This window comes from Engystomops pustulosus, chromosome 1 (assembly GCF_040894005.1).
Source record: "Engystomops pustulosus chromosome 1, aEngPut4.maternal, whole genome shotgun sequence".
Taxonomy (NCBI): Eukaryota; Metazoa; Chordata; class Amphibia; order Anura; family Leptodactylidae; genus Engystomops; species Engystomops pustulosus.
This window is the reverse complement of record NC_092411.1, coordinates 287,049,491-287,072,819: the sequence shown is the minus strand read 5'-3', so window position 1 is coordinate 287,072,819 and position 23,329 is coordinate 287,049,491. Positions and strand designations below refer to the sequence as shown.

Below are 23,329 nucleotides of genomic sequence, written 5' to 3'. Positions count from 1 at the left end.
ATCTATAGTTGCCCGTCCTGGGGAATAGGTGGCCATTAAAAGACCAAGCTATAATAACAGATTTTAAAACTATATGGAAAAGCGTTTGCTTACTCTCGCCTATTTTCCTAGCACAAAGTGAATAAACCATTAAGATGAAGGAAACGGTTGATGCTCGGAGGAGAGGAGCATCTCCCGGTGCTTGTCTATATGTATTTATGAGGAATCTGACAGCTGTTAGTGTTAAATTACGGGTTCCTTTCCTTGTTTCTCCCTGAATTGGATCAACAAAGCGTCTCGGAGACGTAATATTGTGCCATATTTATAGAGAAACTGAACAACTGTGTACAAGTGCCGAATCAGCGGGAATTGTTGGCTTCCGGTGTAAAACTATATTTGAAAAAAATATTAAAGTATAGAAAATATGCCCTGGTACATAGGAACTAATCATGATATACCTCCATATGCTTGTAAGTTCTTATTATCTATCTGTTTTTGAAACTTTTTGCCTGAAAATTGATGCATCGGAGAGTTTATGGTGATTTTATATCGGAACAAGATGTTTGAATGGTCTAGAAATTGATTCATTTTATCATTTTGGTTTGTACAAAAACTTTACATTCCACACGTTCACAATCTCTTCTAAGTTTATTAAACTTTACTAAACTTTTTAGTTTCCAATTTCTCAATGAAAGTTATAACTTTTTTCCCTCTAAACTTGTGTTTGCCTTCTAGTCTAAATTTTTTTTATTTCTTCCACTCTTATCGGTTCAGTTTGGTCGCTTCATTTTCTTACTAAAGAGACTCGAATAATTGTGTTGCCATCATATTTCTTCTAGAAATGACCACATTTTTGAACAGTCCTTTTTGAAACCTGATTTCGTTTAGGGAGAATAATTTGCACGGCATTGGAAGATTTTGGAATTACGGCTTTGGCTGATTCAATTACGTTTAACTAGTCAGATCTTTCATTACTCTCATCTTAGTCTAAATTACGGACAACAAAGCCACTTGCAGTCATAATAGTCATTACTATGAATCACCTTCCAATACACGTTGCGTTTGGATCGCTCTATTTTTGGCTAAACATATTAAACATGTTTACTCAAATTCTCTCTCAGGTTTTAGCATTTCTGTCTTATATATTATTAGATTGTTATTTTTTGCTATTTGGTCTGTATTTCACATTCAGAACCATAATGGCCCATTAGGATACAGTTTTGAAATTTAAGTTTGAGAATTTATAGGGGACATGTACCTCTCTGCTAGTTAAATTGTCTCATTTTTGCGACGTTTGTGGTTTTTGCGACTTTTCACTGTGACTTTTGCTGTCGTTCTTCAAGTACCCCTTGCTCTGTACCTTGTGCCTTATGTATCTTTATTTTTCAGATGTTCCGTGCGACTTTTCACTTATGTATCATGTTTTTTGCTTATTTTTGCGACTTTTTAGGCGCAAATCTGGTCCGGGGCAGGTGCAAAGGAAGACATTTTTTCATGGACCTGATTTTAACATGTAAATTGGAATTATTTCACATGCTTTAAACATTTAACATTTTGCACATTAACCAGTTTTTTAAAAATGCATAAATTTTTGCATTTACATTTTTAAAAAATGTATTGGTTACTTCTAAGGGTGAGGTCACACGTTGCGTTTTGAAATGCATAACAACAGCTGAGGAGAGGGGATTTGCCTAATGACATTACTGTTAACTTTTGTGTCTACAAAACGCAATGTAAATGAAATGTTAACATATTTGTTAACATTGTGTTAATGCATGTATTAACAATGCGCTAACATGTGCATTTTGTAACCACAAATGTTAACAGTAATGTCTTTAGGCAAATCACCTCTCCTCAGCTGTTGTAATGTATTTCAAAACGCATTGAAAACGGAACCAAAACGCAACATGTGACCTCACCCTTAACACCATGTGTGACCGCTTTTGTCATCATCTCCCTGGGGTGTGACTAGAATGGTTAAAAATGTAGGACACAGCCTCAAATCCAACCCCCTTCCCTCTCACATTACTTGGGGGATATTTATCATACGCTGGCGCTCGTGCGCCGCTGCAAATTCGCAGCCCGATACATCAAGAGGCTTCTGCCTCTTGATGTTTCGGGCTGCCAGACAGGGCCCGGCGTAGAAAAAAACGCAGCCGGCGACTTTTCACGTATGAAAAGTCGCCGGCAGCAGCGAGTGCGCAGTAACACCCTGCGCCGGCCCACTCCCGTCTGGTTGCGCCCCCCGCTCGGCCGGACAGTTCTCCCCCCCCTTCACGCCCCTTCACATCCCACTGGTGTGAAGGTGGCGGATTGGGGAAAATAATCGCAAAAGCTAGCAATAAGCTAGCATTTGCGATTATTTCAGGGCCTTTGCGCCACTGGCGGTGCGCAGAGGTTCTGATAAATATCCCCCCATGTGTCCATGTGCATTTGAGACATTTTCAACAAAAAGTCTAAAAAAGAAGCCAAAATTTGCACCTGCCAGGATAGGAAAAACTGACCATGTATCACAAGTAAAAAGACAGGATCATACATAAGGCGCAAAAAAGAGCCGCCAAATGTCTCAATTATACACAATTTATACAAAGTGTGTAAAATGCATTTTGCTTTCGATTCTAGATATGAGAGTGAAAAGTAATAGACACAGAATCAGATGATTTCTATACAGACCTGCAGATTTCTGTATTTGCCATCAGGATTTAGTTTGTGGATTTCTCGGAATAATCTTTGCTCCTCCCACCACAATCCTATCGGCTGCACTAAAGTTAATATGTCATGATCTCGTATTGTTATTAGGTTTTTCGGACAAAATAAATGTATATTATTTGATTATAAGAAGGGTCAATTTGTTGAAATGTGGCTTTAGGGATCTCTACTGACATTGACAACTTTTATTTTCCTTTTTCGAGAAAAAAGCTATTGATGTTCTAAAAAAAAATTAAAAAAACATTGGCTGAATCAGGACTAAAAATTCCCGGATCCAAAATAATTGGGTCTCCATGTACGATCTGGAAAGTATTTCACCTAGAACATTGTGTATGTATAAGACTTTAGAGGATATTTTATTCTTCGCTTTTCTTTGTTATTATCCTTAAAAAAATTACTTAAATATAATCCGAAAAATAAAATAATAATGGGGCAGATATGAGGTCTGATTACTGAATGGGGAGGAAGAGCCTATGTGATGACTCCTGTTCTTAAAGGGTCTCCTCCTCCATCTATAATAACCATATGTTATATAATCAGCAGGTTCCTGTGATCCCCGGTGCATTAGTGTGTTATCCAGGTAGGGGGCGCTGTTGCATGTTATATAACAGCCCAGATCCCATCTTTAACTAATGTGTACAGTATATACAGTATAACACTATCAGGTGAAGTAGTAACTTCTCCAAAGTCAGAACGCTTACTCTTATAGAAATGTGCAAAAACTGTTACAATGGGAGACATGTTTATGTTTCACTTTCTTTTTTTTGCAACTTTTTGCGTTTTTTGTGACTTTTCACTGTGACTTTCGCTGTCATTTATCCAGTACGCCTTGGTCGGCACCTTGTGCCTTATGTATTTTTATTTTTCAGATGTTCCGTGCAACTTTTCACTTATGTATCACTTTTTTTTTGCTTAATTTTGCTACTTTTTAGGCGCAGATCTGCACCTGGTCCCGGGCAGGTGCAGAGGAGGGATATTTTATTTTGAACCCTGTTTTACCTGTAAATTGGAATTAGTTGTCACGCTTTAAGGCTGCAGGTTACATTGCGTCTTTAAACTCATTGCAGAAATGCATGCGCTTCTCATTTCTCATGTTGCCCTGCGTTTGGCTGGTTAGAAAGTGTTTTTTTCTGCATTGCTGGAAGCGTAAGCAGCTGTGCAAGTGTTAAAACCATTGCTTACACTTCCAACAAAGGAGAGAAGCCGTTTCAAACCAACCAAATGCAAGGTAACATGTAAAACACATACGTTTCTGCGATGCATTGAAAAACGCATCACAAACGCCACGTGTGACCGCAACCTCATTTGTCGTCATCTCCCTGGGGTATGACTAGAGGGCAAAAAAATGAAGAACACAGCCTAAAATGTAAAATTGAAGTAAGGTCCCCTCATGCATATAACCCCCTCACATGGCTTGTGTCCTCTCCTGTATATAACCCCTCACATGGCTTGTGTCCTCTCCTGTATATAACCCCCTCACATGACTTGTGTCCTCTCCTGTATATAACCCCTCACATGGCTTGTATCCTCTCCTGTATATAACCTCTCACATGGCTTGTATCCTCTCCTGTATATAACCCCTCACATGGCTTGTGTCCTCTCCTGTATATAACCCCCTCACATGGCATGTATCCTCTCCTGTATATAACCCCTCACATGACTTGTATCCTCTCCTGTATATAACCCCTCACATGGCTTGTATCCTCTCCTGTATATAACCCTTCACATGGCTTGTATCCACTCCTGTATATAACCCCTCACATGGCTTGTATCCTCTCCTGTATATAACCCCCTCACATGGCATGTATCCTCTCCTGTATATAACCCCCTCACATGGCTTGTGTCCTCTCCTGTATATAACCCCCTCACATGGCTTGTGTCCTCTCCTGTATATAACCCCCTCACATGGCTTGTATCCTCTCCTGTATATAACCCCTCACATGGCTTGTGTCCTCTCCTGTATATAACCCCCTCACATGGCTTGTATCCTCTCCTGTATATAACCCCTCACATGGCTTGTATCCTCTCCTGTATATAACCCCCTCACATGGCTTTTATCCTCTCCTGTATATAACTCACTCACATGGCTTGTGTCCTCTCCTGTATATAACCCCTCACATGGCTTGTATCCTCTCCTGTATATAACCCCTCACATGGCTTGTGTCCTCTCCTGTATATAACCCCCTCACATGGCTTGTATCCTCTCCTGTATATAACCCCTCACATGGCTTGTGTCCTCTTCTGTATATAACCCCCTCACATGGCTTGTGTCCTCTCCTGTATATAACCCCCTCACATGGCTTGTGTCCTCTCCTGTATATAACCCCCTCACATGGCTTGTATCCTCCCCTGTATATAACCACTCACATGGCTTGTGTCCTCTCCTGTATATAACCCCCTCACATGGCTTGTGTCCTCTCCTGTATATAACCCCCTCACATGGCTTGTGTCCTCTCCTGTATATAACCCCCTCACATGGCTTGTGTCCTCTCCTGTATATAACCCCTCACATGGCTTGTATCCTCCCCTGTATATAACCCCTCACATGGCTTGTATCCTCTCCTGTATATAACCCCTCACATGGCTTTTATCCTCTCCTGTATATAACTCACTCACATGGCTTGTGTCCTCTCCTGTATATAACCCCTCACATGGCTTGTATCCTCTCCTGTATATAACCCCTCACATGGCTTGTGTCCTCTCCTGTATATAACCCCTCACATGGCTTGTATCCTCTCCTGTATATAACCCCTCACATGGCTTGTGTCCTCTTCTGTATATAACCCCCTCACATGGCTTGTATCCTCTCCTGTATATAACCCCTCACATGGCTTGTGTCCTCTTCTGTATATAACCCCCTCACATGGCTTGTATCATCTCCTGTATATAACCCCTCACATGGCTTGTATCCTCTTCTGTATATAACCCCCTCACATGGCTTGTGTCCTCTCCTGTATATAACCCCCTCACATGGCTTGTGTCCTCTCCTTTAAATAACCCCTCACATGGCTTGTGTCCTCTCCTGTATATAACACCTCACATGACTTGTACCCTCTCCTGTATATAAACCCTCACATGGCTTGTATCTTCTCCTGTATATAACCCCCTCACATGCTTGTATCCTCTCCTGTATATAACCCCCTCACATGGCTTGTATCCTCTCCTGTATATACCCCCTCACATGGCTTGTGTCCTCTCCTGTATATAACCCCCTCACATGGCTTGTGTACTCTCCTGTATATAACCCCCTCACATGGCTTGTGTCCTCTCCTGTATATAACCCCCTCACATGGCTTGTATCCTCTCCTGTATATAACCCCTCACATGACTTGTGTCCTCTCCTGTATATAACCCCCTCACATGGCTTGTATCCTCTCCTGTATATAACCCCCTCACATGGCTTGTGTCCTCTCCTGTATATAACCCCCTCACATGGCTTGTGTCCTCTCCTGTATATAACCCCCTCACATGGCTTGTATCCTCTCCTGTATATAACCCCCTCACATGGCTTGTGTCCTCTCCTGTATATAACCCCCTCACATGGCTTGTGTACTCTCCTGTATATAACCCCCTCACATGGCTTGTGTCCTCTCCTGTATATAACCCCCTCACATGGCTTGTATCCTCTCCTGTATATAACCCCTCACATGACTTGTGTCCTCTCCTGTATATAACCCCCTCACATGGCTTGTATCCTCTCCTGTATATAACCCCCTCACATGGCTTGTGTCCTCTCCTGTATATAACCCCCTCACATGGCTTGTGTCCTCTCCTGTATATAACCCCCTCACATGGCTTGTATCCTCTCCTGTATATAACCCCCTCACATGGCTTGTGTCCTCTCCTGTATATAACCCCCTCACATGGCTTGTATCCTCTCCTGTATATACCCCCTCACATGGCTTGTATCCTATCCTGTATATAACCCCTCACATGGCTTGTGTCCTCTCCTGTATATAACCCCCTCACATGGCTTGTGTACTCTCCTGTATATAACCCCCTCACATGGCTTGTGTCCTCTCCTGTATATAACCCCCTCACATGGCTTGTGTCCTCTCCTGTATATAACCCCCTCACATGGCTTGTGTCCTCTCCTGTATATAACCCCCTCACATGGCTTGTGTCCTCTCCTGTATACAACCCCTCACATGGCTTGTGTCCTCTCCTGTATATAACCCCCTCACTCATGATAACTATACTACTGTGATGCTCTTTTATATGTAGGATAGGAGCTACAGTAATGCACTGAGTTTTCTAATGGTATGACAGCCCCACCACGATTTCATCAACCACATGGTTATGTATAAAGGTGCTTCTTACTTGAGATCTCCTTACATCATTCAGGTCAGAGATTACTTGTGGTTATGGCTGTGTCTTTGCCAGTGTTATCTGCAGTCATTGACATAAATACATTTCTGTGACCCAAAATGACTCCAGACTGACATGAGAGATGTCCTGAACCAGAGGGGAAGCAGCATGGAAGTGATCTGCACACATAACACCATGTACATAGGGGCAGAATTATAGTAGTTATATTCTTGTACATAGGGGCAGTATTATAGTAGTAATATTCTTGTACATAGGGGCGGTATTATAGTAGTTATATTCTTGTACATAGGGGCAGTATTATAGTAGTAATATTCTTGTACAAAGGGGCGGTATTATAGTAGTTATATTCCTGTACATAGGGGGCAGTATTATAGTAGTTATATTCTTGTACATAGGGGCAGTATTATAGTAGTTATATTCCTGTACTTAGGGGCAGTATTATAGTAGTTATAATCCTGTACATAGGGGGCAGTATTATAATAGTTATATTCTTGTACATAGGGGGCAGTATTATAGTAGTTATATTCTTGTACATAGGGGCAGTATTATAGTAGTAATATTCTTGTACATAGGGGCGGTATTATAGTAGTTATATTCCTGTACATAGGGGGCAGTATTATAGTAGTTATATTCTTGTACATAGGGGCAGTATTATAGTAGTTATATTCTTGTACATAGGGGCAGTATTATAGTAGTTATATTCCTGTACATAGGGGCAGCATTATAGTAGTTATATTCTTGTACATAGGGGGCAGTATTATAGTAGTTATATTCTTGTACATAGGGGGCAGTATTATAGTAGTTATATTCTTGTACATAGGGGCTGTATTATAGTAGTTATATTCTTGTACATAGGGGGCAGTATTATATTAGTTATATTCCTGTACATAGGGGGCAGTATTATAGTAGTTATATTCTTGTACATAGGGGCAGTATTATAGTAGTTATATTCTTGTACATGGGGCGCACTATTATAGTAGTTATATTCTTGTACATAGGGGGCAGTATTATAGTAGTTTTATTCCTGTACATAGGGGGCAGTATTATAGTAGTTATATTCTTGTACATAGGGGGCAGTATTCTAGTAGTTATATTTTTGTACATAGGGGGCAGTATTATAGAAGTTATATTTTTGTACATAGGGGGCAGTATTATAGTAGTTATATTCCTGTACATAGGAGGAAGTATTATAGTAGTTATATTCTTGTACATAGGGGGCAGTATTATAGTAGTTTTATTCCTGTACATAGGGGGCAGTATTATAGTAGTTATATTCTTGTACATAGGGGGCAGTATTCTAGTAGTTATATTTTTGTACATAGGGGGCAGTATTATAGAAGTTATATTCTTGTACATAGGTGGCAGTATTATAGTAGTTATAATCCTGTACATAGGGGGCAGTATTATAATAGTTATATTCTTGTACATAGGGGGCAGTATTATAGTAGTTATATTCTTGTACATAGGGGCAGTATTATAGTAGTAATATTCTTGTACATAGGGGCGGTATTTTAGTAGTTATATTCCTGTACATAGGGGGCAGTATTTTAGTAGTTATATTCCTGTACATAGGGGGCAGTATTATAGTAGTTATATTCCTGTACTTAGGGGCAGTATTATAGTAGTTATAATCCTGTACATAGGGGGCAGTATTATAATAGTTATATTCTTGTACATAGGGGGCAGTATTATAGTAGTTATATTCTTGTACATAGGGGCAGTATTATAGTAGTAATATTCTTGTACATAGGGGCGGTATTATAGTAGTTATATTCCTGTACATAGGGGGCAGTATTATAGTAGTTATATTCTTGTACATAGGGGCAGTATTATAGTAGTTATATTCTTGTACATAGGGGCAGTATTATAGTAGTTATATTCCTGTACATAGGGGCAGCATTATAGTAGTTATATTCTTGTACATAGGGGGCAGTATTATAGTAGTTATATTCTTGTACATAGGGGGCAGTATTATAGTAGTTATATTCTTGTACATAGGGGCTGTATTATAGTAGTTATATTCTTGTACATAGGGGGCAGTATTATATTAGTTATATTCCTGTACATAGGGGGCAGTATTATAGTAGTTATATTCTTGTACATAGGGGCAGTATTATAGTAGTTATATTCTTGTACATGGGGCGCACTATTATAGTAGTTATATTCTTGCACATAGGGGGCAGTATTATAGTAGTTTTATTCCTGTACATAGGGGGCAGTATTATAGTAGTTATATTCTTGTACATAGGGGGCAGTATTCTAGTAGTTATATTTTTGTACATAGGGGGCAGTATTATAGAAGTTATATTTTTGTACATAGGGGGCAGTATTATAGTAGTTATATTCCTGTACATAGGAGGAAGTATTATAGTAGTTATATTCTTGTACATAGGGGGCAGTATTATAGTAGTTTTATTCCTGTACATAGGGGGCAGTATTATAGTAGTTATATTCTTGTACATAGGGGGCAGTATTCTAGTAGTTATATTTTTGTACATAGGGGGCAGTATTATAGAAGTTATATTCTTGTACATAGGTGGCAGTATTATAGTAGTTATAATCCTGTACATAGGGGGCAGTATTATAATAGTTATATTCTTGTACATAGGGGGCAGTATTATAGTAGTTATATTCTTGTACATAGGGGCAGTATTATAGTAGTAATATTCTTGTACATAGGGGCGGTATTTTAGTAGTTATATTCCTGTACATAGGGGGCAGTATTTTAGTAGTTATATTCCTGTACATAGGGGGCAGTATTATAGTAGTTATATTCTTGTACATAGGGGCAGTATTATAGTAGTTATATTCTTGTACATAGGGGTAGTATTATAGTAGTAATATTCTTGTACATAGGGGCGGTATTATAGTAGTTATATTCCTGTACATAGGGGGCAGTATTATAGTAGTTATATTCTTGTACATAGGGGCAGTATTATAGTAGTTATATTCTTTTACATAGGGGCAGTATTATAGTAGTTATATTCCTGTACATAGGGGCAGCATTATAGTAGTTATATTCTTGTACATAGGGGGCAGTATTATAGTAGTTATATTCTTGTACATAGGGGGCAGTATTATAGTAGTTATATTCTTGTACATAGGGGCTGTATTATAGTAGTTATATTCTTGTACATAGGGGGCAGTATTATATTAGTTATATTCCTGTACATAGGGGGCAGTATTATAGTAGTTATATTCTTGTACATAGGGGCAGTATTATAGTAGTTATATTCTTGTACATGGGGCGCACTATTATAGTAGTTATATTCTTGTACATAGGGGGCAGTATTATAGTAGTTTTATTCCTGTACATAGGGGGCAGTATTATAGTAGTTATATTCTTGTACATAGGGGGCAGTATTCTAGTAGTTATATTTTTGTACATAGGGGGCAGTATTATAGAAGTTATATTTTTGTACATAGGGGGCAGTATTATAGTAGTTATATTCCTGTACATAGGAGGAAGTATTATAGTAGTTATATTCTTGTACATAGGGGGCAGTATTATAGTAGTTTTATTCCTGTACATAGGGGGCAGTATTATAGTAGTTATATTCTTGTACATAGGGGGCAGTATTCTAGTAGTTATATTTTTGTACATAGGGGGCAGTATTATAGAAGTTATATTCTTGTACATAGGTGGCAGTATTATAGTAGTTATAATCCTGTACATAGGGGGCAGTATTATAATAGTTATATTCTTGTACATAGGGGGCAGTATTATAGTAGTTATATTCTTGTACATAGGGGCAGTATTATAGTAGTAATATTCTTGTACATAGGGGCGGTATTTTAGTAGTTATATTCCTGTACATAGGGGGCAGTATTTTAGTAGTTATATTCCTGTACATAGGGGGCAGTATTATAGTAGTTATATTCTTGTACATAGGGGCAGTATTATAGTAGTTATATTCTTGTACATAGGGGTAGTATTATAGTAGTTATATTCCTGTACATATGGGGCAGTATTATAGTAGTTATATTCTTGTACATAGGGGGCAGTATTATAGTAGTTATATTCTTGTACATAGGGGGCAGTATAATAGTAGTTATATTCTTGTACATAGGGGCAGTATTATAGTAGTTATATTCTTGTTCATAGGGGGCAGTATTATAGTAGTTATATTCCTGTACATAGGGGGCAGTATTATAGTAGTTATATTCCTGTACATAGGGGGCAGTATTATAGTAGTTATATTCTTGTACATAGGGGGCAGTATTATAGTAGTTATATTCTTGTACATAGGGGGCAGTATTATAGTAGTTATATTCTTGTACATAGGGGGCAGTATAATAGTAGTTATATTCTTGTACATAGGGGGCAGTATTATAGTAGTTATATTCTTGTTCATAGGGGGCAGTATTATAGTAGTTATATTCCTGTACATAGGGGGCAGTATTATAGTAGTTATATTCCTGTACATAGGGGGCAGTATTATAGTAGTTATATTCTTGTACATAGGGGGCAGTATTATAGTAGTTATATTTTTGTACATAGGGGGCAGTATTATAGTAGTTATATTTTTGTACATAGGGGGCAGTATTATAGTAGTTATATTCCTGTACATAGGGGGCAGTATTATATAAGTTATATTCTTGTACATAGGGGGCAGTATTATAGTAGTTATATTCTTGTACATAGGGGCAGTATTATAGTAGTAATATTCTTGTACATAGGGGCGGTATTATAGTAGTTATATTCCTGTACATAGGGGGCAGTATTATAGTAGTTATATTCTTGTACATTGGGGCAGTATTATAGTAGTTATATTCTTGAACATAGGGGCAGTATTATATTAGTTATATTCCTGTACATAGGGGGCAGTATTATAGTAGTTATATTCTTGTACATAGGGGGCAGTATTATAGTAGTTATATTCCTGTACATAGGGGGCAGTATTATAGTAGTTATATTCTTGTACATAGGGGCAGTATTATATTAGTTATATTCTTGTACATGGGGCGCACTATTATAGTAGTTATATTCTTGTACATAGGGGGCAGTATTATAGTAGTTATATTCCTGTACATAGGGGGCAGTATTATAGTAGTTATATTCCTGTACATAGGGGGCAGTATTATAGTAGTTATATTCTTGTACATAGGGGGCAGTATTATAGTAGTTATATTTTTGTACATAGGGGGCAGTATTATAGTAGTTATATTTTTGTACATAGGGGGCAGTATTATAGTAGTTATATTCCTGTACATAGGGAACCGTATTATAGTAGTTATATTCCTGTATATAGGGGGCAGTATTATAGTAGTTATATTCTTGTACATAGGGCCAGTATTATAGAAGTTATATTCTTGTACATAGGGGGAAGTATTATAGTAGTTATATTCTTGTACATAGGGGGAAGTATTATAGTAGTTATATTCTTGTACATAGGGGGAAGTATTATAGTAGTTATATTCTTGTACATAGGGGGCAGTATTATAGTAGTTATAGTCTTGTACATAGGGGGTAGTATTATAGTAGTTATATTCCTGTACATAGGGGGCAGTATTATAGTAGTTATATTCTTGTACATAGGGGGCACTATTATAGTATTTATATTCTTGTACATAGGGACAGTATTATAGTAGTTATATTCTTGTACATAGGGGGCAGTATTATAGTATTTATATTCTTGTACATAGGGGGCAGTATTATAGTAGTTATATTCTTGTACATAGGGGGCAGTATTATAGTAGTTATATTCTTGTACATAGGGGGCAGTATTATAGTAGTTATATTCTTGTACATAGGGGGCAGTATTACAGTAGTTATATTCTTGTACATAGAGGGCAGTATTATAGTAGTTATATTCTTGTACATAGGGGGCAGTATTATAGTAATTATATTCCTGTATATAGGGGGCAGTATTATAGTAGTTATATTCCTATTCATAGGGGACAGTATTATAGTAGTTATATTCCTGTACATAGGGGCAGTATTATAGTAATTATATTCTTGTACATAGGGGGCAGTATTATAGTAGTTATATTCCTGTACATAGGCAGCAGTATTAAAGTAGTTATATTCCTGTACATAGGGAACCGTATTATAGTAGTTATATTCCTGTATATAGGGGGCAGTATTATAGTAGTTATATTCTTGTACATAGGGGGAAGTATTATAGTAGTTATATTCCTGTACATAGGGGGCAGTATTATAGTAGTTATATTCCTGTACATAGGGAACCGTATTGTAGTAGTTATATTCCTGTATATAGGGGGCAGTATTATAGTAGTTATATTCTTGTACATAGGGGGCAGTATTATAGTAGTTATATTCCTGTACATAGGGAGCAGTATTATAGTAGTTATATTCCTGTATATAGGGGGCAGTATTATAGTATTTATATTCTTGTACTAAGGGGGCAGTATTATAGTAGTTATATTCCTGTACATAGGGGGCAGTATTATATTAGTTATATTCCTGTATATAGGGGGTAATATTATAGTAGTTATATTCTTGTACTAAGGGGGCAGTATTATAGTAGTTATATTCCTGTACATAGGGGGCAGTATTATGGCAGTTATATTCTTGTACATAGGGGGCAGTATTATAGTAGTTATATTCCTGTACATAGGGGGCAGTATTATAGTAGTTATATTCTTGTACATAGGGGGCAGTATTATAGTATTTTTTATTCTTGTACATAGGGGGCAGTATTATAGTAGTTATATTCTTGTACATAGGGGGAGTATTATAGTAGTTATATTCTTGTGCATAGGGGGCAGTGTTATAGTAGTTATATTCTTGTACATAGGGGGCAGTATTATAGTAGTTATATACTTGTACATAGGGGGCAGTATTATAGTAGTTATATTCTTGTACATAGGGAGCAGTATTATAGTAGTTATATTCTTGTACATAGGGGGCAGTATTATAGTATTTATATTCTTGTACATAGGGGGCAGTATTATAGTAGTTATATTCTTGTACATAGGGGGCAGTATTATAGTAGTTATATTCCTGTACATAGGGGGCAGTATTATAGTAGTTATATTCTTGTACATAGGGGGCAGTGTTATAGTAGTTATATTCTTGTACATAGGGGGCAGTATTATAGTAGTTATATACTTGTACATAGGGGGCAGTATTATAGTAGTTATATTCTTGTACATAGAGAGCAGTATTATAGCAGTTATATTCCTGTACATAGGGGGCAGTATTATAGTAGTTATATTCCTGTACATAGGGGGCAGTATTATAGTAGTTATATTCTTGTGCATAGGGGCAGTATTATAGTAGTTATATTCTTGTACATAGTGGGCAGTATTATAGTAGTTATAGTCTTGTACATAGGGGCAGTATTATAGTAGTTATATTCCTGTACATAGGGGGCAGTATTATAGTAGTTATATTCCTGTACATAGGGGCAGTATTATAGTAGTTATATTCCTGTACATAGGGGGCAGTATTATAGTAGTTATATTCTTGTACATAGGGAGCAGTATTATAGTAGTTATATTCCTGTATATAGGGGGCAGTATTATAGTAGTTATATTCTTGTACATAGGGGACAGTATTATAGTAGTTATATTCTTGTACATAGGGGGCAGTATTATAGTAGTTATATTCCTGTACATAGGGGCAGTATTATAGTAGTTATATTCCTGTACATAGGGGGCAGTATTATAGTAGTTATATTCCTGTACATAGGAGGCAGTATTATAGTAGTTATATTCTTGTACATAGGGGGCAGTATTATAGTAGTTATATTCTTGTACATAGGGGCAGTATTATAGTAGTTATATTCCTGTACATAGGGGGCAGTATTATAGTAGTTATATTCCTGTACATAGGGGGCAGTATTATAGTAGTTATATTCCTGTACATAGGGGGCAGTATTATAGTAGTTATATTCCTGTACATAGGGGGCAGTATTATAGTAGTTATATTCCTGTACATAGGGGGCAGTATTATAGTAGTTATATTCCTGTACATAGGGGTAGTATTATAGTAGTTATATTCCTGTACATAGGGGGCAGTATTAAAGTAGTTATATTCCTGTACATAGGAGGCAGTATTATAGTACTTATATTCTTGTACATAGGGGGCAGTATTATAGTAGTTATATTCCTGTACATAGGGGGCAGTATTATAGTAGTTATATTCCTGTACATAGGGGGCAGTATTATAGTAGTTATATTCCTGTACATAGGGGGCAGTATTATAGTAGTTATATTCTTTTACACAGGGGACAGTATTATAGTAGTTATATTCTTGTACATAGGGGCAGTATTATAGTAGTTATATTCCTGTACATAGGGGGCAGTATTATAGTAGTTATATTCCTGTACATAGGGGGCAGTATTATAGTAGTTATATTCTTGTACACAGGGGGCAGTATTATAGTAGTTATATTCCTGTACATAGGGGCGGTATTATAGTAGTTATATTCTTGTACATAGGGGACAGTATTATAGTAGTTATATTCTTGTACACAGGGGGCAGTATTATAGTAGTTATATTCCTGTACATAGGGGCGGTATTATAGTAGTTATATTCTTGTACATAGGGGACAGTATTATAGTAGTTATATTCCTGTACATAGGGGCGGTATTATAGTAGTTATATTCTTGTACATAGGGGACAGTATTATAGTAGTTATATTCTTGTACATAGGGGGCAGTATTATAGTAGTTATATTCTTGTACATAGGGGGCAGTATTATAGTAGTTATATTCCTGTACATAGGGGGCAGTATTATAGTAGTTATATTCTTGTACATAGGGGGCAGTATTATAGTAGTTATATTCCTGTACATAGGGGCGGTATTATAGTAGTTATATTCTTGTACATAGGGGGCAGTATTATAGTAGTTATATTCTTGTACATAGGGGGCAGTATTATAGTAGTTATTTGTGAGAAAACAAAAAGATTGCAAAGGCAGGGAATCCAGCATCCAAAAAGGTGTATGAGATGGAAAAGTCTGTTAAGACATATTCAAAAATTAAATTTTCCAAAGTTAAAAGAGTACATAAAGTGCATGAAGCATGGACACAAAAAAACAAAAAACACGAGACAAAAACATTACAGCGGTGACGCGTTTCGGGCTATTGCATTGTTGTAGCCCTTAGTCATACCTAGCTTACTGCTTGCTGCTACTGAAGTTAAATTTTAATGGACTGGACCAGTCGGCCATGTTGTTGTAAAAATCTACTCTGTCCAGTTGATTTTAGAAGAAAGAACAAAAGTATTCCTGGACCGAGTTATCTTCTAGTAGACTAGAATTCAGTCTCCATAGCCCTCTACCAGCGTCAGGATACTTAGAGGATACACCCAAACGAAAGTATAAGGCCAAGTGAACAGAATATGGAACTGTTCTTTCCCTTCTTACACCAATGGCACAAGTAGGACTCACCCGAGCCGATCCTACTTCTGCGTCCTGCACAGGTGTAAGTGAACTTAGAACTTCTACCACCCTGTACAAAGACAGGCCAGACTGCTGAATTATACTATCGAGGACCTTACAGTCCCCGATATGCTGTTCCTGTCCCTGGTAGTAGTGGTGGCATTAAAGTCCCCAGCCACAATGACAGGAATAGATCTAAATAAGTATGGCTTCACTTAGTTAAAAATCAGTCCTTTCGGTCACTGTCTGTGGGCCATAGATGTTAATGAGCCGGAGTCTTCTACCTCTGATGGTGACCTCTCGCAGCAGGCACCGTCCCATCGATACCTCGGTGAGTCTGTGGACGGTGACATCATGGGTGTTAAATAAGATAGAGACTCCGACATAAGGCTCCACAGCCAGCGACCAAAAGGAAGGACCAGACTGCCACTCATATGAAAAACATGTCTCCTGCAAGAAGAACACATCGGCATTGAGATACTTCAGATGTTCATACACAACATGTCTGGTCCTTCTACTTCTAATACTGTTCACATTGCTGGTGACCACTGTAAGATGGAAGTCTGCCATCAGGAGAAGAAGTAGAAAGACCATCCCCATCATCATAGATCAGAGTCAGAGTTGTCTTACTGACTACCGGTTTCCATATCCCATACATTCTCAGCGTGAAGGGGTCTCCTTTATGTGGGAGGATCGCCCCCTGAATCATCATCATATTCCTCCATCATACGTTTCAGTTCTCTCTCAATCTCGTCCTCTCCATCTGACTCAGATAGTACACTGTACCTGTAAGTAGTCACAGTAAAAACATCCTGACTCTCCGCTCTCATTTGGGTGGGTTTTTGGACAGTGGTCCGCACACTCGCAGGTTTACAAGTGCTCTTATCTTTCCTCCTCTTTTTTTACGCTATGATTTTCCCCGGTGGTGGGAGATGGTGGGGCAGGGGAACGGACGGGAACTGGCTGCTCCGCTACTTCCACTCGTACCTGGGGTCTCTGGCACTGCGTAAACTAACCCTGATAATATCGTCTCCTCCTCCTTATCGTCTGGTACATCTGCAACTTCCATCAAATCTTCATCATAGAGGTCCCTACAGATGTTGTGCAAGGCTTTAGGACGGTCCCTATGGGGGGTGACCGATCTAACCACAAAGGTTGCATCTTATGGTCTTGCAGTTGGCGCTCACATGGCCGAGGTCTCCACACAGGGTGCACTTCACTATGGTGCAGTCACTTGCTGCATGACCGGATCTCCCATCTGGGCTGACCAGCATAAAAACACACACCCTTCTCTCTGCTGATAAAGAAGGAATCGGGGAGGTGATGGCTGATGTTCTGGTGTTGATGTTATTTAACCAGGACCCAGGGTCGGCTCCAGGTTTCAGTGGGCCCCTGGGCGATAGAGTCTCAGTGGGCCCCTTAACAGTGGACAGTGGATGCCGAATTATACTTTTCCCCCAGGCCTGTCCCACTGCCCCCGCTCATATCCCATGAGGCCTGCAATCAGCGGGGGCTGCTCTTTAAAATGGTGAACCCGGGTCCCATCATACGGCTGTTGTTATGCCATATCGTCGTGGTGGGCCCCATTGGAGCTCTGGGGCCCCAACACTTGCCTGGGTCAGCCGGGTGCTGATGCCGGCCCTGCCAGGACTGGTCCAGATTAGACATGAGGTTGAAGCTAATGTCATACCCCTGTCTGTCTGGATGATTTATTACGGCCAGGATGTCGTCTGGCTGGAAACCCATCTGGGTGCACAACATGTTCCTTACCACATGCCTCCTGTCAGGTAGATCTTCCTTAGGCCGTCTAAGCCTAAGGCTGGTTCCACACGCACTGCTTTGTCTGTGTTTGAAAACGCAAATGCAACACCCTCGCCGATGCAATGGCGAGGGAGTGTTTGCGAATACGTCCCACCTGCATGTATCCACATTACACTACATGGTCCTGACAGGACATAGGGGATATTGCAGTGGTGAATCCTGCCTGGCAAGGCAGAGGTTAAGTATTTTGTATGATGCAAGATGCTATTGTCCAATGATATGTGTTACATCCTGGGCTCTGTAAGCTGAGATGTGATTGGAGGAGCAGCCACCACCTGACCAAAGGGAGGTAACAAAACCCCCTGGCCAGGAATGTTCTAGGTCTCAGATCTCAGAGGAATTAGAGAGAGAAGTCTCTCAAGAGAGAGATTCCAGTGTAGGAGAATCCTAGAGATCAGTGAGTGAGTGAGTAATCTCAGTCTAGCCCATACCAGAGCAGGAAGAGCCTAGCCCCTGCCTCTGAAGAGTGGAGCATTAGACTAGAGTTAGTGTAGTGAGGAAAAGGGGTATCATCTTACCTTTAAAGGTGATACCTGAAGCCCTACAGGACAAGCTGAAGCTTCCTACCAGGACACAGCTGCCTCCCAGCCTGCCCTATACATCCAGGCTGGTGAACTATCTCCTGAGGCTCCCTCCAACTCACATCTCAGCACTCCATCTACCTGTTAAAGGCACGTTGCTGCGGTTCCTGCCGGTTCAAATAAAGAACTGTAAGTTGTTTTCTTCAACTTCTGTCTCCGTCTGGTCCCTGCTAATACGGCTGCCTTCATCACCGGCACCCTGTCCATCACCCAGAGACTCACACTCGGGACATTAAGGAGTTGCCCCAGGGAGATCCGCTATAGCAGCCTCTCCCTCATCTTTTCTTGCCAACACCACCCTGCTGGAGACCTGCCAGGCTGTAGGACAGCCCTCCGGTTACCCCGTACCAAGCACCGTGACAATAGCGTGCTTAGGCCGCAACCGCCAGCCACTCCGGTACCGCGGGCCCCGGCTGTCTCCAGGCCTCACCTTAAAGGGCTAGGCCCCGGTGGGGGATGTTGCACAAACAAAGCCGCACCCACCAGGGCGGGCCGCGGCCTGATCGCATCAGCGTTTCTATGGAAACGCCTGCGATCGGGAATGAGCCGCCAGTGTTTTGCGTTAACTTAATGCAAAACACCCGCGTCTCGTTCCCGATCGCAGGCGGGTGGGTGCGGCTTTGTCTGCGTTTGCATTTTCAAACGCAGACAAAGCGGTGTGTGGGGCACCAACCTAAACCTGACAACATTTCTTCTCTTAAAAGCCTGACCAGTGTAACTAGCGTTAGAGGAGAAGATGAGTGGGCTGTGGACCATCAGTACTAGGGGGCTGCTGACCACCCGGAGCATGAGGCTCTGCTGCCTCTGGTGTAACTAAAGGGGGGAACTCATCCGCTGTAGATTGTCCCTCATCCTCCAAAACAACATCAGTGCTATCTGTGTCACCAACTGCCATAGACTGCACCTGAGGTGACTCCTGCCACAGTGACATCAACAATACGAGATGCATCAGCAACATTATCAACAGTATTAACCTCCTGCAAATCACAGTCCTGAATGTCCTGCTCAGATACACCCCTCACAGCACAGTCCTGTGTAGATACACCCTGAGGTGCTACAGAGTTACCTTCTGGTGTGAGTCCAGAGTCCTCCTGTAGTGCGCTGCCACCTGGGACTTGTGGTGTCTCCTCCACTTCACTGCTGTTATACAGTCCACGTACAGATGGAACTTGTATTATCTCACCAGTGGTTGCTGGGACTTGTGGTACCTCACCAGTGGTTGCTGGGACTTGTGGTGTCTCACCAGTGGTTGCTGGGACTTGTGGTGTCTCACCAGCGGTTGCTGGGACTTGTGGTACCTCACCAGTGGTTGCTGGGACTTGTGGCACCTCGACAGGGACTGCTGGGACTTGTAGTACATCACCATGGGTTGCTGGGACTTGTGGTACCTCACCATGGGTTGCTGGGACTTGTAGTACTTCACTGGGAGCTGCTGCAGGACTTGGTTGTTGTTGCTTTTTCTTATACACGTCTCCCTCCTCAAAAGGCAGTGTAACAGGTTGCAGTATGGGCTTTACATGGGACTGCTGGGCCTCAGACCTGGATGTTGAGGCCTGGTCTCTCTCAAACCTCTGCTGGTTCCTGTATGTCTCTCCCACTGGTCCCATCTGCTCAATGGTGGGCTCTGTCTCCTGCACAACGTCAGCCAGTTGTTTGGCCAGTGAGTCCAGCTTGTTGTTCAGCAGGTTCTGGGCTTTGCTGCCTCCAGTGTGTACGTGCAGTCATTTTGCTTCTGCAGGTACAGTTTATGTATTTCGAGCGTCTCCATCTTCCTCACCAGTCCTGGGATCTGGCTGGCCAGCTGGAGCTCAGGTGATGGGGGCTGGAGCTCCGGTGATGGCTCTGGGGGCTGGAGCTCCGGTGATGGCTCTGGGGGCTGGAGCTCCGGTGATGGCTCTGGGGGCTGGAGCTCCGGTGATGGCTCTGGGGGTTGGAGCTCCGGTGATGGCTCTGGGGGCTGGAGCTCCGGTGATGGCTCTGGGGGCTGGAGCTCCGGTGATGGCTCTGGGGGCTGGAGCTCCGGTGATGGCTCTGGGGGTTGGAGCACCGGTGATGGCTCTGGGGGCTGGAGCACCGGTGATGGCTCTGGGGGCTGGAGCTCCGGTGATGGCTCTGGGGGCTGGAGCTCCGGTGATGGCTCTGGGGGCTGGAGCTCCGGTGATGGCTCTGGGGGCTGCAGTTTGCTGCTGGGATGTTCAGACTTCATTACTGTTCTGGATCCAGAAGGACCCTGTGATTTTGGTGCAGAGTTCTTGTGTTTAGTGGGTGCTGTTATTACTCAGGGGTCACAGTCACACCCACCTGATGGGTGATAGGGTCCTGCATGTCTTGCAGGCAAAACATCAGTAGCACCTTTGGGTCTCCCTTCGTCGCTGAGATGGAGGCTGCTGCTCACTCTGGATGTTTCTTGCTTTAGGACTCGCCAATACTTTTGTTTGACCACAGGTAAACCTTCACTCACACTAGCAGGTGGATTCACTAGTTTCTTACTTTCAGTTGCTTCTTGCTTCACTGCTGGCTGTCATTCCATTCTATGAATCTTTAGGATTAATATACCTTGCTGTAGATGTCTGGATATTGTTTCCCAGACTAGGCCTTGAAGCCTGGGCCTTGCATGGGGAGCTTCCCAACCCAGAGTGGCCCCTCCCTGGCCTAGCTCCAGACATCCACAGAGATCAGGAGCTCAAACTGTACACCTCTAGGAGGCAGTATTATAGTAGATATATTCCTGTACATAGGGGGCAGTATTATAGTAGTTATATTCCTGTACATAGAGGGCAGTATTATAGTAGTTATATTCTTGTACATAGGGGGCAGTATTATAGTAGTTATATTCTTGTACATAGGGGACAGTATTATAGTAGTTATATTCTTATACATAGGGGACAGTATTATAGTAGTTATATTCCTGTACATAGGAGCAGTATTATAGTAGTTATATTCTTGTACATAGGGAGCAGTATTATAGTAGTTATATTCTTGTACATAGGGGGCAGTATTATAGTAGTTATATACTTGTACATAGGGGGCAGTATTATAGTAGTTATATTCTTGTACATAGGGGACAGTATTATAGTAGTTATATTCCTGTACATAGGAGCAGTATTATAGTAGTTATATTCTTGTACATAGGGAGCAGTATTATAGTAGTTATATTCTTGTACATAGGGGGCAGTATTATAGTAGATATATTCTTGTACATAGGGGGCAGTATTATAGTAGTTATATTCCTGTACATAGGGGGCAGTATTATAGTAGTTATATTCTTGTACATAGGGGGCAGTATTATAGTAGTTATATTCTTGTACATAGGGGGCAGTATTATAGTAGTTATATTCTGGTACATAGGGGGCAGTATTATAGTAGTTATATTCTTGTACATAGAGGGCAGTATTATAGTGGTTATATTCCTGTACATAGGGGGCAGTATTATAGTAGTTATATTCTTGTACATAGGGGACAGTATTATAGTAGTTATATTCCTGTACATAGGGGGCAGTATTATAGTAATTATATTCCTGTACATAGGGGGCAGTATTATAGTAGTTATATTCTTGTACATAGGGGGCAGTATTATAGTAGTTATATTCTGGTACATAGGGGGCAGTATTATAGTAGTTATATTCTTGTACATAGAGGGCAGTATTATAGTGGTTATATTCCTGTACATAGGGGGCAGTATTATAGTAGTTATATTCTTGTACATAGGGGACAGTATTATAGTAGTTATATTCCTGTACATAGGGGGCAGTATTATAGTAGTTATATTCTTGTACATAGGGAGCAGTATTATAGTAGTTATATTCTTGTACATAGGGGGCAGTATTATAGTAGTTATATTCTTGTACATAGGGGGCAGTATTATAGTAGTTATATTCCTGTACATAGGGGGTAGTATTACAGTAGTTATATTCCTGTACATAGGGGGCAGTATTATAGTAGTTATATTCCTGTACATAGAGGGCAGTATTATAGTAGTTATATTCTTGTACATAGGGGTAGAATTATAGTAGTTATATTCTTGTACATAGGGGGCAGTATTATAGTAGTTATATTCTTGTACATAGGGGGCAGTATTATAGTAGTTATATCTTTCTAACATCTTTCTTATATGGTAGGTCACTCTTTGTTTTGGGATCCATTAGGCAGATACTATAGTAACATCTTTACTCACTGGGGGATTATTTCCACATTTGACTATCTGTAATGGTAATGATGTGGCTCATATGACGAGATATCTGTACTATTCGGTAATGATTGTGGTTGTTGGGCTGCAGCCCTGACTCAGCTTCTCTTTCTTTCCACTAAGATGCCAAAGGGACGATCCGGGAGATTGTTCTACCAAAAGGTCTGGACCTTGACCGGCCAAAGCGAACCAGAACGTCCTTCACTGCAGAGCAGCTTTACCGATTGGAGCTGGAATTCCAGAGGTGCCAGTATGTTGTCGGCAGAGAAAGGACGGAGTTGGCGAGACAGCTCAACTTATCAGAGACACAGGTGAGATTACGTTTATTTCTAGTCCTTATTACAACTAAATATAGAATAGATCTATTGGTA

At 40.6% G+C, this 23,329-nt stretch overlaps 1 protein-coding gene across 1 annotated transcript in view; it reads left to right on the top strand.

Annotated features, from left to right (window-relative positions):
• Positions 1 to 23,329, top strand: part of VAX2 (ventral anterior homeobox 2) — an 80,583-nt gene that overhangs the window by 8,685 nt on the left and 48,569 nt on the right. Inside the window, exon 2 of the mRNA XM_072126371.1 lies at positions 23,082 to 23,269. Coding sequence (XP_071982472.1) covers positions 23,082 to 23,269 — 188 coding nt within the window. The remainder of the gene's footprint in view (positions 1 to 23,081; positions 23,270 to 23,329) is intronic.